The sequence below is a fragment of the Pinus tabuliformis genome, chromosome 7 (assembly GCF_031772625.1).
Source record: "Pinus tabuliformis cultivar Carrire ecotype Pingquan chromosome 7, CPIR1, whole genome shotgun sequence".
NCBI lineage: Eukaryota > Viridiplantae > Streptophyta > Pinopsida > Pinales > Pinaceae > Pinus > Pinus tabuliformis.
This window is the reverse complement of record NC_142293.1, coordinates 777556124-777572728: the sequence shown is the minus strand read 5'-3', so window position 1 is coordinate 777572728 and position 16605 is coordinate 777556124. Positions and strand designations below refer to the sequence as shown.

Genomic DNA, 16605 nt, shown 5'->3' with positions numbered 1-16605 from the left:
GGTAATGCAAATCAGTATACTGCAGTAGGATTACTGATTTGTTAGATTCAGAAATTTTCCCACTCTGGACTTACAAATGTTTGCTGCACTGTTCATCACAAAACTGAAACAATTAAGCATGTTATGTTGAGGGGTGAAATTGCCAAGGCCTTTTGGGCATGGGTTGCTACAAAATGCACCATTCCATTGGTTACACCCATTAATTGGAAAGGGGTTCTCGAATATCCATTTTATAGAAAAGGCGATGTTCTCTGACCTTAACAGGGCAAGAAATCAATTCCTCTTGGGAGAAACCACAACTTTTATATCTGAGTTGGCTATACAGATTTCAGCAAGGATTCACATATTCGGGAAAGATGCAGAATCTCTTTGAGATTGATGACACATATGACATGTTACCTCTCCTAGACTATTGGGAGGGACAGAATCTCCAATCAAACTTTGGCTCTTTGACGTAATTCTGAATATACTTTTAAGTTCATATTGTTTAGTAATGAAATATAAGATGCACTTTCTATGTGTGTGTGTGTAGTGCTAGACCAAGGGTTTTCTATACATATGTATATCATGCTACAAATGTGAGAAAGCATCCCTCTATATATATATATATATATATATATATATTATGCTTCGTATGTAACAATGAAGATATCCTTAGGATTGTAAAGTGCTGCTTTTGATCAAAACAGGTCTAAAATTGTCCAAGATAAATTCCATACATTTTGTATCTGCAATTTGCTGTATTACAAGTTATTCCATGAGTTTCTAAGTAAGAGTTGACAAACATACCAGTATAAACAGCTACTCCACATGCCCATTCTGTGTTCCTAAGATAACAGGATTGTAGCAATGTGTTTTTTATCGTTAAAGGGCATAAATCATTGTCAATGAAAGGTGGAAACAGTCGTAAGTTTGCATCAAATCTTCTTATATCTTTATCTGGAACTGGACACTCAATGACACCCTGAAAAGCAAATGAAAAATGCACCAAATCAGCTTCAAAGATCCTTCATGTAGCAATTGAAACAATATAACAGTTTATCCAGATTGGAAAGTACCTTGATTTTATGCAGCAGATCTGGAGTCAGACCAGCACAAGGAGGAGGTATAACTCTTGTCTTCAAATCAGTTTCACCATCAAGTGCTGCAGTCTAAGTTCAAGTATAAAATTGTAAAAGCACTACACTAACAAAAATCAGAGCCAGTAAGCAAAAGATTACAACAAGTACAGGAAAAAACAACCTACGAAGATAAACAGCAGTTAGTTCAAGAATTCATATGCTTCTTTGATAGGCAAGATTTTTGTCCATCCCGGACATACATCAATTACATCCCGCCATAAGGGTGGCAAATATAAGTCATGGAATGACACTTGTGAGGGAACCACAACAAATGAAATTGACCAATGAAAATTAAATTATTAATCCACTATAAAGCTTAGATATTTCAACACCAACACAAGAAGGGATGTATTATTGCATATTCCATAAATACACAGAGGCAAAACCACAATGTAACCAACTACCCTGGCCATCACATACTCTGGAAACCCATCCTGGTTGTACTATAAAGGAAAATAAAAATGGAGACATGACAACAGAGCAGGGGTAAAAGATGACAAATATTAAGTATGGATAACACGGAATGCTGCCATCATCAGAGCCTCCCACTTGTGCCCCTCCTAGACAGTGAATGAAAAAGCCCGGAGGAAGTCACACTGGACTAGGGGCAAGGGATAACCACGAAGGTGAAGCAAGGAAACAAGTGTACAACCAATAGCGGTCTATCATCCAATTCAACCTATAATCCACACTAGAATGTCGTTAAACATTAAATCAAAACACTTGAATAGAAAAATGGTTGACGAAACTCATAAATTATAATAGATGAACCACCTTCATCTGATGAGCAATCTAGATGAATGAATGCACCAACCAGAGAGTGGATGAGCGGCATTTGAGGCTGGCTATCTTTAGATTACAATAGGGCTACTGGCTAGCAAACTGCATCCTAGGAGAAAAAAATCTCCTAGGTTACCCAGACATGTGGCAAGGTAACAGGGCCACGATTAGAATTCTGTCTCAAGTATGGACACCCTAGATATTAACTTCAGTACACAAGGTAGTGTTGTCGAGGACCTCCAAACTGCTCTCCTGAAATTATATTAAGGCAATGGGCAGCTGTCTGCAGCACTACATTCTACAATATTGATGATCCATGTTCTTGAAGATGAAACTAAAATGCCAAAAGCTTGAACTAGTTGATCTAAGGAACTGGCAAAAGGAAATTCTCATCCAAGAAGAAACCTGAAAGAAAGGAATTCCAGCTACCCAAGAACTGAGCCAGATAAGATATTTTTTATGTCCATGTTGGCCTAGTCAACAGCTAGTCACAAACATAATGCGGGAATGTAAAAGCAATTCCTGAAAGCTAATAATAAAGAGATACAAGTTAAAATAACAGAAACTGGCAAAGAAGGATGACCTCGGAGGGTGGACCTTATAAAAAAAAAGAGCCACTCCACTACATTCGATATAGATGTAAAGGCAGATGAAGAGGAGAAAGTAGAAACATCTCTGCTCATCAAACAATATGAGGTACCATTGCAATAACTGATGAGGTACTCTGAGGAATGTCTAGAACAAAGCGGCCCTAGACGGCTAATCCTAGGAGGAGCATGGAGTATATCAGGCAAAACTCTCCTAACATTCAGAGTTGAAGAGAAAAATCTAGTGACAAGTATCTGTTATGTAAAAATTAGTTAGGGTTATGTAAAATTAGATTAGCTGTTGTTATTTAGGCAAAAGGGCATGACCAAAGATCATGCCCTTTCACCAAGAGGCACCTAAGGTTGGATATAACCGGGCCTCTCTCTAAAAATGTAATCATTCAATTCAGTATTCATTTATTAATAAGATATATATATATATATATATTTCTGTTTATCAAGAAGTTTCCACTTTATCTGGTATCAAAGCGGTTCGGTTCTTAGGCTGTTCATCCGCTGACACCGCTGTCCGCTTAGTCCAGTTGCATCCCAAACCATCGCCAACCGCTTCTACCCTTGTCAGCCGCACAATGTCGCCGCCACCATAGTCTCTTACTGCAATCGTTTCACAGTCGTCATACCCCCACGACGTTATCCCTCGTGCCCCCATCTGCATCCATCTCTGCATTTTTTGTTTCGTCCGCTTTTCTTGTCCACACCTCGTACCATCTTCGGTCTGCTCTGCTATATCGCTGCACCACTGCAATCTGCTGCTCTCCGAACAGACGAGGGAGTAAAACCACAATCTCGGCGTAGAGTGTTGTTCTAGTCACTCTGAGAATGGGGGAACTGGGTCGATAGCTGATAGCGGCATCAACTGTGCCACGAGCCCTACATCATTGTGGCGTCCGTGTCTCCCAGACGTCTGACCCGCCTGTCATCGACGTCACCACTACGGTCCTTGAGTCTCTGCGGTGATATCCGTGGGTTCCAGTGCGGTGAGCTCAACTGTGTCTTTTCATTGTGGTAACCTCGACAGTGTTATCTACTCGAAGCGTTGGTCAAACCGATCGCGACCTTCCTAGTGGACATGACTGTCTGTATAACACACAAATATAATATATATATAAAAGATATATATATATATATATATAAGTTATATATAATACATAACTATAATTTAATTATAAGTTATAAAGTTATATATAACATTAATTTAATTAATTAAAAAAAATTAAGCTGGCAGATAAATACACGCCCCCACAAACTCGCTCAATGTCGACCATGAAAATGGCAGATTTCCAAAAAAAATTGGTTGACATGGAGCATAAGATAAATAACAACCACGACAAGGTCAATAAAAGATTAGATGATTTCCAGATCAAGCTTAAGGGGCAAGTTGACAATATCAAAAAACTTCAAGATACGACAAATCGAATAGAAATAAAGATGGAAAATAACCATGTCCAAACAGAAGTATATCTCAAAGAGTCCTTAACATTGCTGAAACTTCTGTGTAAAAAGATGAATTGTACACCCGCACAACTACTACAAGAAAATGAAGAGAATCAAGAACACAACTCATCAGATTCAACGAAGTCAACAGACTTATGAAAAAGCTGAATCCCCGAGAAAATCAGCGACCCCCACCAAGAAATGAATAACGCAACTCTTACAAACAAGCAACTTTGGGATACCTTTACCAATCAACACCCCTTTTTCGCTCAACCATTAGCGACATACCAGCGAAGGGCAAAAGTCGAGATGCCTAAATTCTATGGAAACGAAAAAAACAATGTTGCGTGGATAAATAAAGCAGAAGAATACTTTGAGATATATGACATCAATGACGGTGACGAAAATCTCAGGCACGCGTCCATGAAATTGGAAGGGGAAGCATATAATTCGTATATGTGGTGGAAAAAGACAACACACATCATTAGTTGGAGAAAATTTAAGGATGCATTTTTTAAAAGATTCCAAGGTGTAAAGGAAGAAGAGTTCTTTTCAAAACTCATCAGATTACGACAAAAAGGAAGTGTGGACGAGTACACTCAAGAATGGGAGACCTTAGTAACACGAGTACCTGGGTTATTGTAATCTCGTCTAATTCAATCATACGTCTCGGGAATCAAAACCCATTTACAAGTAGAACTTGAGATGCATGACATTACATCAATAGAAGTAGCAAGAAGAAAAGCAAAAACAGTCGAAAAGAAGTTCGAACAAATATTTTGGTCAAAATCAGAAAAAATATATTCAAGACGAAGAATACCCCAGTATGCAGACGCAAACAATACAAGATATGTTCCACCACATCGTCGTGAAGATGAAAAATCTAATGTGGAAACGCAAAGGATAAAAGAGGGTAAATGCAAACGCTATGGTGAGAAGTGGGACCCCAAACATAGATGTGCTAAAGGAAAAGAACCAAAGAACCTATATAATTGTGAAGCAACCAATGATTCAAACAATGAAGATTCTGACCTTAAAGTTAAAAGGACACATAAAGAAGAACAACGTAGTGGTTCTCATCGACTCTGGTAGCACACACAATTTTTTAGATGCAACCGTGGCAAAGAGACTCAATATTTTTTCATTTCCCTTACCAAACATGAAAGTGATGGTAGCTGACGGTAAGAAGATTGAAAAGGTGGGGAAATTCCATAAGGTCAATTTGCAGATTCAAGACTTTAATTTAGAGTCTCCGTTCTTCACGGTACCATAAGGAGGAGTAGATGTAGTCTTAGGTATCCAATGGCTACAAACTTTAGGTACTTATGCCGCCAACCATCAAGTACAATTTATAAAATTCAAATGGGGAGGTCAGAAGTACAAATTACATGGATTCCAAGCACCAGAGAATCAAATTGTATCATCATCTCAGATGATGAAGATGATTCGAAAAGGAGCACCCACTTATGTAGTACAATGTCACCAATTAGAAATGTTATCTACAAATATGATCAGTGAAGAGTCACTAGAGATATAAGATCTAATTCGAAAGCATGAAAAAGTATTTCAAGACTCACCTATGAAATGGTCAAACAGAGGTTGTCAATAAATGTTTGGAGGCCTACCTACGTTGCTACGCTACAGAAAAACAAAATAAGTGGGCTCAATGATTACATCTTGCTGAGTGGTGGTATAATTCCACTTATCATACATCAACAAAAATGACGCCATTTCAAGCTTTATATGGGTATGAACCCCCGAAATGGAAGGATCTAGCTATTGTCCAGACAAATCTACCCACTGTTAAAGATCAAGGAATCGTATGAAGCAACAAGCAGACCGTAACAGAACCGAAAGAGAGTTTGAAGTCGGAGAATGGGTGTTTGTCAAGCTCCAACCATACAAACAATTATCCTTAAAACAGAAAGGAAAAAACAAATTGGCACCAAAGTTCTATGGACCTTATCAGATCAACAAAAAGATTAGCCAAGTTGCGTATGGTTTAAGCCTTCCAGAAACAAGTCGTGTTCACAACGTCTTCCATGTATCTTGCCTTAAAAGGGCACTAGGCAACAATCAATCAACGCAAACAACGCTTCCATCCGTCGATGATGAGGGAAGAGTCATTCTAGAACCAGAAGGTATTTTGTCTACTAGAGAAAGAAAGCTTCGACATTGTACTATCAAGGAATATATGATCAAGTGGAAGGACTTACCCGAAGAAAAAGCTTCTTGGGAGAATGAATCATTTGTCAGCAACATCCGTCGTTACGTATGCTTTGAGGACAAAGCCTTCTTTCAAGAGGAAGGCAATGTTATGTAAAAAATAGTTAGGGTTATGTAAAATTAGATTAGCTGTAGTTATTTAGGCAAAAGGGCATGAGGTGACGTCCTTTCATACTACTACTATTGTGTTTAATTTCTTTTGCATGTTGAATTAATATTAGTTTATGCTTGTCATCTTGCTCGGATTGATGAGTGCAAACTATCTTGCACATATCATTGATTTAGAGTAGTATTCTAGAGATAAGCTTGCTAATTCATTTTAGGAGGAATGTTTGGTTTACTTTATTCATTATATTGCTATAATCTTGTGCAAACTAATACGTGTTCAAGTGTGTAGGAAAGATCTTTTGTATTGTGTGCAAGAATCCATCTGGAAGTCGGAGAAATCTCAATTAAATCAACTCACTCCTAGAGTCACAGCGATCCAAGACAAAGCGATTTTTTTGCTCCAAGTTTTCCATCCAACGAAGAGCAAAACAGAGTTTTCTTAGTCTATAGCTACTTGATCATCCATTTAAATTCAAAAATACTTCTTTGATTCTAGTTCTTTCAAAGTTATATCTCTTATTCAAGAGTCATTTCCAAAGCTAGGCCAGTATGGGGGTTCACTCTCATTACTTGAGCCAGTGCTTTGTAAATTAAATTTTAAGTTTAGTTTTAGTTTCTATTTCCTAATTTCACACTGACAATTGGTTTTTTTTGTGTTTTGCAGCCCATAGGCTTGAGCACTGGGCAGCAAGGAGCTTGAGGAGAAGCTTTGGAAAACTACTCACTCAAGTTTATGCAGGACCCCCTCATGCTATCCAAAGACTAATTTCTAGGGAGAGAGTTGCAAACTCGTCTAGGCTGTGGATCTTTTGAGCTATGTAAATCTCTTTTGGAAGGTTTTTTTCATCTTCAAGTTTGTTGTTGTTATATTTTTTGGGACAGAGTCTAGCTTTGTTAGAGTCTCATCTTTGTAAAGATCTCTCTCGTATTGTGAGTTGCCCTCTTAGAGGCATTTTTACCCGCTTTAAGCGCTAATAAAAGATAATAATAAAAAAATGTTAGAGGGAGCTTGGGATTTTTCCCATGGCATCCCCCTTCCTTATTTAGAGGAGGGATTCTTGTGGGTGGCCTAATCTTGTTTTTAGTTTTTCTTAGCTTTCTAGTTTTTAATTTCATATGATGTGTGCTTAAAATCAGCGCATTTCACTCCACATGCAAATTTTTACTGATCTTGTATTTAAATTCCCACATGCATACGCTCTCAAGTTTTTCAAACTATTTCTCTTTGAAGCATTTGCATGAAGCATTAGTTTAATTTGGGGAATTAACACAATTTCCACTTCATCTAGGCATTTTAGTATAGGAAGGCCCCAAGCTTCACTAAAACTTATCTCCAACTTAAGTTGGTTGAATAGACTTTTAGGGACCCTCTACCTCTATTGACTCCTCATTGTGAGATCCAAATATTTGGGTGAGGATGAGGTCTGAGGACTAGAGTTCAATTGTAACTTTGTCTTAGCATTAATCAAATAAAATGAACCAAGAACAACATTCCATCACATTTGCTTTGGTTTAAAGTCTCACATGCAAATCTTATTTCAAGAGGCACTTTGGATGCAAGCATTGTAATCTCTTTTAATTTTGCAACAAGTTTAATTTTCTTGTACTTGGAAATTGACTCATCTTTTGGTTTAATTGTATATTGTCATAAATGGTTGATTTCACTTTCAAGTTCTATTATTTTGGGTTGCAAACTTAATTGCATGTTGTCATCTTGGTCTAACATTTGAGTTCTTTTTGTATCCTTTTGAGAAAGATAGTTTTCATGCTTTGATTTGTAGACCTATTCATCTTGAAAGGATTTATAATATCTTGTGCTAACAATTTATTGTTTCACTTTTCAAGCTTATTTTGGCTTTCCATTTGAAAGCATTTCACTTCATTTTAAGCAAAATACAATTTCATTTCTTAAAGAGCAAATACTAGGAAGGCACTAGTTGTTTATGTATTTAATGTTTATCTTATGATGGTTATTTCTCATATCAGTTTTTTGCTTATAAATCTTAAAAAGATAATCTATTTACCTCTAACAATTCTCCTAGAAACTCACATCTTTTTTTTTAACTTGACTTTTCATTAGGGACCAACCCCCTAGCTAACCTAGGAGATAGCTCAAACAGAAAGAGTCGAGATTAGTTTGACAACCCCTTCTCTGAATACCCTGCCACCAACCACACCTTGTGGGGTTGAAGGCTTTTCTCACTAACTCATAGGTAGGTGTAGGCAACAGGGTCAACATCTTTGGCACCATTGCTGGGGACAAACTTTCTTGTACCTAGGAAATCGACTAACCTTTTGGTTTTAGCATTTTTGAACTTTAGATTTAGATTCTTGCTCATGTGGCGACTCCACTCAATATAAATTTTGCAAGAGTCTCCACTAGGAGAAATTCAAGTGGTCTAGTTAGCCCCTCTCCTGATCTTGAAATGGTTTTTAGAGAGAGGTTGAATAGACTTTCTCATAGTAGAGCTCTTGCTAGTCTTGGGCAAGAGGCTATTTCTGATATTCATTTGCTTTTTCAAGAACAAGTAAAACCTAGCATCATGAATGATCTTTTTGCTCCTTGTGACTTCACTAACATAAATGTCTATCCTCACAATATCCCTGACAAGGCTATTGAAAAGTTGTCTTCCTTTCAACGTAACAATGCCATTAGTGCTACATCACATGTGAAAAACTTTAATGTTTGTATCTTTAAATGATGTAACACTGCTAATTATGAAGATGTGAAGATGAGGCTTTTTGTTTTATCTTTAGAAGAGGATGCTCTTGATTGGCTCACTAAGCAACCCGCTAACTCATATAACTCTTTACAAGTCATTCTAACTGCATTTTTAGATAAGTTTGGAGAGAAGAAGGAAAATAGGCATTTGATCAATGCCATTAGCAACAAATAAAAATGAGAATGAAACCATGGAAGAGTTCAACAAGAGATTCAATGAATTAGTAAAAAGCATGTCTGCTACTGTTAAACCTCCTGATGAATTTCTTTTATGCTCATATCTAGATGCTTTTGGGGTTGACACTACCTATGAGTTGAGGAGGAAGGAGCCTACGAATCTAAGTATAGCTCAATTTGAAGCCTTGAAGATAGAAAGGGCTAGAAAGCAATCAGGAAAATCTGAAATTCCTGGTTTCAATAGAAGGCCATCAAAATCAAATGATTCCAAAGGTAAGGCCAAGGAAGAGACTACGCATGATCCTATTAAAGAATTAACTCAACTCATCAAGAGCATGGAAGCAAATCACATTAAAGAAATGCAAGCCATGCAAAATAGGTTGGTGGCCATGGAGAGATCACAAGTGCAAAGATTCCAATCTAGGCCAAATGATAGATGGAAAAAGAATAAAGGCCCTCAACAAGAGCATAGGCCTCCAAATCCATTAGAATCCACCAACATGGTAAATCAGATTCCCCCTTTTGTAGGCCATGTAATGAGTTCCATGAAGAAGCCACATGCCCATATGTGAAGAGAATCATGGAAAGTGGCATGTTAGGAGATGAACATGTAGGGACAGCTGGTCAAATCAATATGTTCTCCATGGAAGATCAGATATACACCATTGAGAGAAATCAAGAGATTGACCATAGGCCTAATAATCTTGGGGTTTACAATATGATTGCAAATTTTGACGAAGTCACTAAGATTTTTGGGGAAAAACCTACATCTGGACAGATTTTTGCTATGGCAAAACACAAAGGCATGACTTATCAAAGAAGGGATATCCAAAACCGGAATAATCACAAAAAAAAAATTCCTCCTACTTCAAAATTGAATTTTGACTTGGGCAATTGGGTGAATAATGCAAAGGTTTCTATTCCAGTGACAAAACTTTTAAAGATACCATCTCAACGGGCCAAGTTACTAAGTTCCATTGAAGTTACTCAAAGGGAAGAAAAGCCTAGTCACGAACCAGAAAATGAGGAGATTGTATTGAAAAGTATGAACTATTATGTGGCGAATGAAGATCATCTACCATTTTATGTTTCTTTGATAGTGAATGATCGTCTTTTACACAACTACATGCTTGATTCAGGGGCTTCATCAAATTTCATGACCAAGAAAGTCATGGAGAAACTGAATTTAAGGGTATTTAGGCCCTATCACAACATATGTTCAATGGATTCTAAAAGAATTGAAGTGTGAGGGATAATTAAAGATATACAGGTTTTCCTAGCTGCATACACAGATAGAATAATGACTATGGATATTGTTTTGATAGATGTTCATGATTCATGGGGAATGCTCCTATCAAGAAAATGGGCATCAAATCTATGTGGTAGCCTTCAAATGGACTTATCACACGCCACCATCACCATGCCTAATAATACCTTTATCAGACTTGATCGAGAGTTAGAGAAAATATATCATGTTGAAGATCCAAAGAAACCCAACAGATTATCTACAGATCATGCCAGACAGGAAGTGATGCAGTGTTGACAAATTTTCTTCACCCCTTAACAGAATAGATTCAAAACGAAGAGATTAAGCATAGCTCAAAAAGTTGGGGTACTTCAAATCTTCCATCAGAACATTTTCAAGACAAAGCAATAGGATTGGCAATAAATGCATCATCATCACCATTGCAACTAACCAAGAAAAAAAAAGATATAAAAAATGAACCACCAGTTTTGAGCAGGATCAAGCCTCAACGCATCAATGGTCAGAAAAGGAAAAGGGAGAGGTTTGGTATATCTGATGGCCACAAACATGTTAAAATTGGGGCAAGTCATAGTCCCAAGATAATCAGAATTGGGCAAGGCACATCAAAGAAAGAACCTAAGGACCTCCCTGTGAGTAGACAAGTTCGTTGATTTCACCGAAGACATCTGATACCATGGGGCATCTTTTTGTATCATATTTCTATCCTTGTCCCTTGTCATTTTTGTTTACTTAGTTTTATTTCATGAATAAATTATCATTTATGCTCTTAGAATAAATTTCAATTTCTTCATTTTTGTACTTGATTTCATTTGATGATATTTTGAATGGATACTGGCGATATATGTCTTTTGTTGGTGGATGCAGATACCAGGGTCTTGCACACTATCACTTCATATCTAGCATGCATCCCCATATGCAGCCAAATGTTGACCACTGGAGTGCCACTTGATGATTATATGAAAACTCCATGCCCAAATATGATCCACAGGACACTTGTACCATCAGTTATCATCAGTCAACAGAGTTTTTTAACTCTACTTATATCTTCTCATCATCTTTTTTGTACCCAGATTCTACACCCTATGGGGAATTGTAATAAGTGATACTAGTAATAATGAGTTTTTGAGTCTGTGGCAGGCCTAGATTGTTGGGACTCGATCAACAAACAAATACACCTTGGAGTGTTTTTTTTATCTAGTTAATTTTCCCTTATTTTTCAAAGGCGGATAATTTTCTGGGTTTTTTCACTCACTTTTTACTCCAAAGTTGGGGTAACGGTTTGAAGGTTGAGCCCCTAACACATCTTAGTGTCTAGAGCCGATGTATATTACCATACTAGATCACACAAAAAAAATTGTGGAATTTGGCTAGGTTTAAGTAAGATTTTTTAATAATTAAAAATTTACCGCAAAATGGGATTTTTTTTAATTATTTTCTATGTAATGGTGTAAATAAGTGACCTTAAGAAATGTTTGGGGCGTGTGACTACTCGAAATTCATCCTCAAAGACTCGGCATTATCCTGGGACCCACTTTCGGGGTCAGAAAATGACTTATAGTCCCTCAAAAGCCAATTTTCCTAATGACAGTGGCAAAAATGAGGAAAAAATTCAAAACATGAATAATTGAAAAAAATTATAAATTTTCCCAAAGTCAAAATAAGTCAAATTTTGACATGGAAATTATGTGGAGAGTCAAGGGTGATGTGGCAAGCATGTGGGGCCCACCTCATAAGGTACAACAGGCTCAAGTCAAAAATTCAAGTCAAAGCAAGTCAAAAGGGTGGTCAAAGGCATCACGTAAAGTGCATGAAATGCTACGTATGGCTAAAAATTTACATGTGATTTAATTCAAATATAATGGATTTGATTTAAGCCAAAGTCTAAAGTTAAAAGTGTGAGTGGGGAATGGACCCCACCTCACCCTCCTACTCTACATATGGTTTATCAAAGGCAAATATGCACATGCAAATTAAAAGAGCTCCATGCACATGCTAAAGGGAAACTCCACGCAACAGAAATAAGTGGTCAACGCTGCCAGCAAGGAAATCAATGCTGATATGAGTTTGGTTTGGTGAAAGATTTGTACGCTAATTACTCATAGCAGCATCCACACATTTTACACAGCAGATCAACCAGTGAATAGTCAACACAACTGTCATAAGTATGTTGCCAGCAGGGAAAAATAAGCGTAGATATGGATCAATTTAATGAGGAAATTAATGTGGAGTTTACTTGAAGTATATACCTACACATGTCCAGTTGTACACAAAATCAACGCAGGCAGAGAATTGAAGATAGATTTGGGTGTGAGCATTCTAGTTTGAGGGAATTTCTCCACGTGATTGGCTGCCAAATCAGACTTGTCCACTCAACATGTTATATCAGCCTCTATGCATAACAAACTGCACAGTCACTCAAAGCTCCACGCAGCAAGAAAAAATCAGCGTACATGTGGTTGATTTGTTTGGGTTTTGATTAAGATATTTGAGGAGATATGTCTCCACCAAACTTTACACGTACCAAGCAGCGAACGTCTACAACAGTCAACACACAGTTAGATCTGCCTACACACAGTCTACTTCAGCTTATGTGCAGCAGTTTGGGATTCATTTTTGAGAGGTGTCATCAACATTGTCTATTGTTGAAAATTCGTTGGGAGTTTGTCTCCTATTTACTTCAGTGATATATATACTTGGCAAGCATCTCTCACACTCATCAACAGTTAATAAATATGCGTTGGCCTGAACAGGAGTATACACTGCCACACTTCAGATTTAACCTCACAAATGTTTTGGTCTCTCATACACTTGGAGTTCAATTTGGCTTTGTCAATCTCCACCACTTCACCACTTATCACTTGGTTTCTCCATTGGGATTGGCTCCCATTTGCTTTTTTAAATGAACTTTGGCTCTCATATTTGTATCATGTAATAAGCTATTAGGCTTAAGAAAACTGTCATTTTGTACTTGCATACTTTCTTAATACAATGAAGACTTTGGGGCTATCTCGTTGGTGTTCTCTCGGCGTTATGAGGTGATGTCTTTTCATAATACTGCTATTGTGTTTAATTTCTTTCACATGTTGAATTAATATTAGTTTATGCTTGCCATCTTGCTTGGATTGATGTGTGCAAGCTATCTTGCACATATCATTGATTTAGAGTAGTATTCTAGGGATAAGCTTGCCAATTCATTTTAGGAGGAATGTTTGGTTTATCTTATTCATTATATTGTTCTAATCTTGTGCAAACTAATACGTGTTCAAATGTGTAGGAAAGATCTTTTGTATTGTATACAGGAATCCATCTGGAAGTGGGAGAAATCTCAATTAGATCAACTCACTCTTAGAGTCACAGCGATCCAAGACTCAACCATTTTTTTGCTCCAAGTTTTCCATCCAACGAAGAGCAAAAGGGAGTTTTCTTAGTCTATAGCTACTTGATCATCCATTTAAATTCAAAAACACTTCTTTGATTCTAGTTCTTTCAAAGTTATATATCTTATTCAAGAGTCATTTCCAAAGCTAGGCAAGTATAGGGGTTCACTCCCATTACTTGAACTAGTATTTTGTAAATTAAATTGTAATCAGTTTAGTTTTGGTTTCTTTTTCCTAATTTCACACTGACAATTGGTTTTTTTTGTGTTTTGCAGCCCATAGGCTTGAGCATTAGGCAGCAAGGTGCTTGAGGAGAAGCTTTGGGAAACTACTCACTCGTGTTTATGCAGGACTCCTCATGCAATCCAAACACTGATTTCGAGGGAGGCCATAAGCACTTGGTAGAAAGTTGCAAACTCATCTAGGCCGTGGGCCTTTTGAGACCTATGAATCTCTTTTGGAGAGTTTTTTCCATCTTCAAGTTTGTTGTTGTTATATTTTTGGGGAGGGAGTCTAGCTTTGTTAGTCTCAACTTTGTAAAGATCTCTCTCATATTGTGGGTTGCCCTCTTAGAGGCATTTTTACCCGCTTTAAGCGCTAATAAAAGATAACAAAAATTGTAAGAGGGAGCTTGGGATATTTCCCATGGCATCCCTCTTCCTCATTTAGAGGAGGGATTCTTGTGAGTGGCCTAGTCTTGCTTTTAGTTTTTCTTAGCTTTCTAGCTTTTAGTTTTTCTTGTTTGTCTAGCTTTTAATTTCATATTGAGCATGCTTAAAATGAACACATTTCACTCTACATGAAAATTTTTACTACTCTTGTATTTAAATTCCCACATGCATACGCTCTCAAGTTTTGCAAACTATTTCTCTTTGAAACATTTGCATAAAGCATTAGTTTAATTTGGGGAATTAATTCAATTTGCACTTCATCTAAACATTTTAGTATAGGAAGGCCCCAAACCTCATTAAAACTTACCTCAACTTAAATTGGTTGAATAGACTTTTAGAGACCCTCCACCTCTATTGACTCTTCATTGTGAGATCCAAATATTTGGGCGAGGATAAGGTCTGAGGACTAGAGTTCAATTGTAACTTTGCCTTAGCACTAATCAAATAAATAGAACCAAGAATAACATTCCATCACATTTGCTTTGGCTAAAGTCTCACATGCAAATCTTATTTCAAGAGGCACTTTGGATGCAAGCATTGTAATCTCTTTTAATTTTGCAACAAGTTTAATTTTCTTGTAATTGGAAATTGACTCATCTTTTGGTTTAATTGCATGTTGTCGTGAATGGTTGATTTCACTTTCAAGTACTATTATTTTGGGTTGCAAACTTAATTGCATGTTGTCATCTTGGCCTAACATTTGAGTTCTTTTTGTATCCTTTTGAGCAAGATAGTTTCCATGCTTTGATTTGTAGACTTATTCATCTTGAAAGCATTTATAATATCTTGTGCTAACAATTTATTGTTTCACTTTTCAGGGTTATTTTGGCTTTCCATTGAAAGCATTTCACTTCGTTTTAAGCAAAATACAATTTCATTTCTTAAAGAGCAAATACTTGGAAGGCACGGGTTGTTTATGTATTTCATGCTTATCTTATGATGGTTATTGCTCATATCAGTTTTTTGCTTATAAATCTTAAAGAGATCATCTATTTAACTCTAACAATTCTCCTAGAAACTCACATCTTTTTTTAAACTTGACTTTTCATTAGGAACCAACCTCCTTAGCTAACCTAGGAGACAGCTCAAACGGAGAGAGTCGGGATTAGTTTGACAGCCCCTTCTCTAAGTTTCCTGCCACCAACCACACCTTGTGGGGTTGAAGGCTTTTCTCACTAACTCATAGGTAGGTGTAGACGACAAGGTAAACAACACCAAATGTAAGAAGGGCATACAATGAGCTATTCTTTTTGGTAACAAGTGGACAATAGTATAATTTCTTTCCTTTATAGTATTAGTATAGGAATGAGTCGTTTCTACTGCTCCTCTTAATGTTATACTTATTATTGGGTATTGTATCTCTATTACCATTGGGCCATTTACCTACTTTGGTTGGCAGTACACATTAATAAAATTTATTTCTTTCTATTCATTAGCTTTCAACAAAGGATGCCATGTTTTTAACAAAAATTCCCATAGTTAATATTAGAATTTCTCAACTAGAAAACTATTTATGAAAACAAGAATATATCTCTGAATTTGGTATGTAATCTACTCACTTCCAGGAAACATGCACCCTGAGATTCAGAGGTCCCAAGAAGAACCAAATCACATGGCACTTCATCATTTTCACGAAGCCACACTATGTCACCAACACGGATCTCTTGTGCTTGAATCTGCAAAAATTTATCAGTTGCCAATATCAACTAATGCAAGAGGTATTGGAAAAAATGATTTTTCAATATTCAACTAGTTGATTTAGAATAAGTTTAAAAAATTAAATTAATCTATGTGGAAAATCATGGAAAACATATTTACAGTTGCTATGTATCTCCAACCTGATTAAGAAGCTAGGACTCTGGATGGCTAACAATATACCATTACAAGTTAGAATTTAGAAGTTTCATAAAAAGAAATATGGGGGCAAATAGACACCAAAAATGTCAGAACAAGATCATTAGAAACATATATTGCGATAAGACCCTTGTCATCACAGAGTCATTTCTGTTGAATCGGGAAAAAATTTAAAATATTATGCAAATATGGACTCACATTGTCTCTTTCACAGTTTATCACAACTTAAAATATATAACAGAAAGCTTGTAGGACACAAA

The 16605-nt window shown here is 36.8% G+C and overlaps 1 protein-coding gene across 2 annotated transcripts in view; it reads right to left on the bottom strand.

The window, feature by feature from the left end:
* ALA2 (aminophospholipid ATPase 2) overlaps positions 1-16605 on the bottom strand; it is a 426245-nt gene that overhangs the window by 340769 nt on the left and 68871 nt on the right. For both annotated transcript variants that reach the window (XR_016266798.1, XM_089458821.1), the window contains exons 4-6: positions 16051-16167; positions 1059-1151; positions 790-964 (exon numbers count right to left, since the gene is read on the bottom strand). Coding sequence is in view for 1 of the 2 variants with exons in the window: in XM_089458821.1 (XP_089314947.1) it covers positions 790-964; positions 1059-1151; positions 16051-16167 (385 nt within the window). In the remaining variant the exon portion in view is untranslated. The remainder of the gene's footprint in view (positions 1-789; positions 965-1058; positions 1152-16050; positions 16168-16605) is intronic.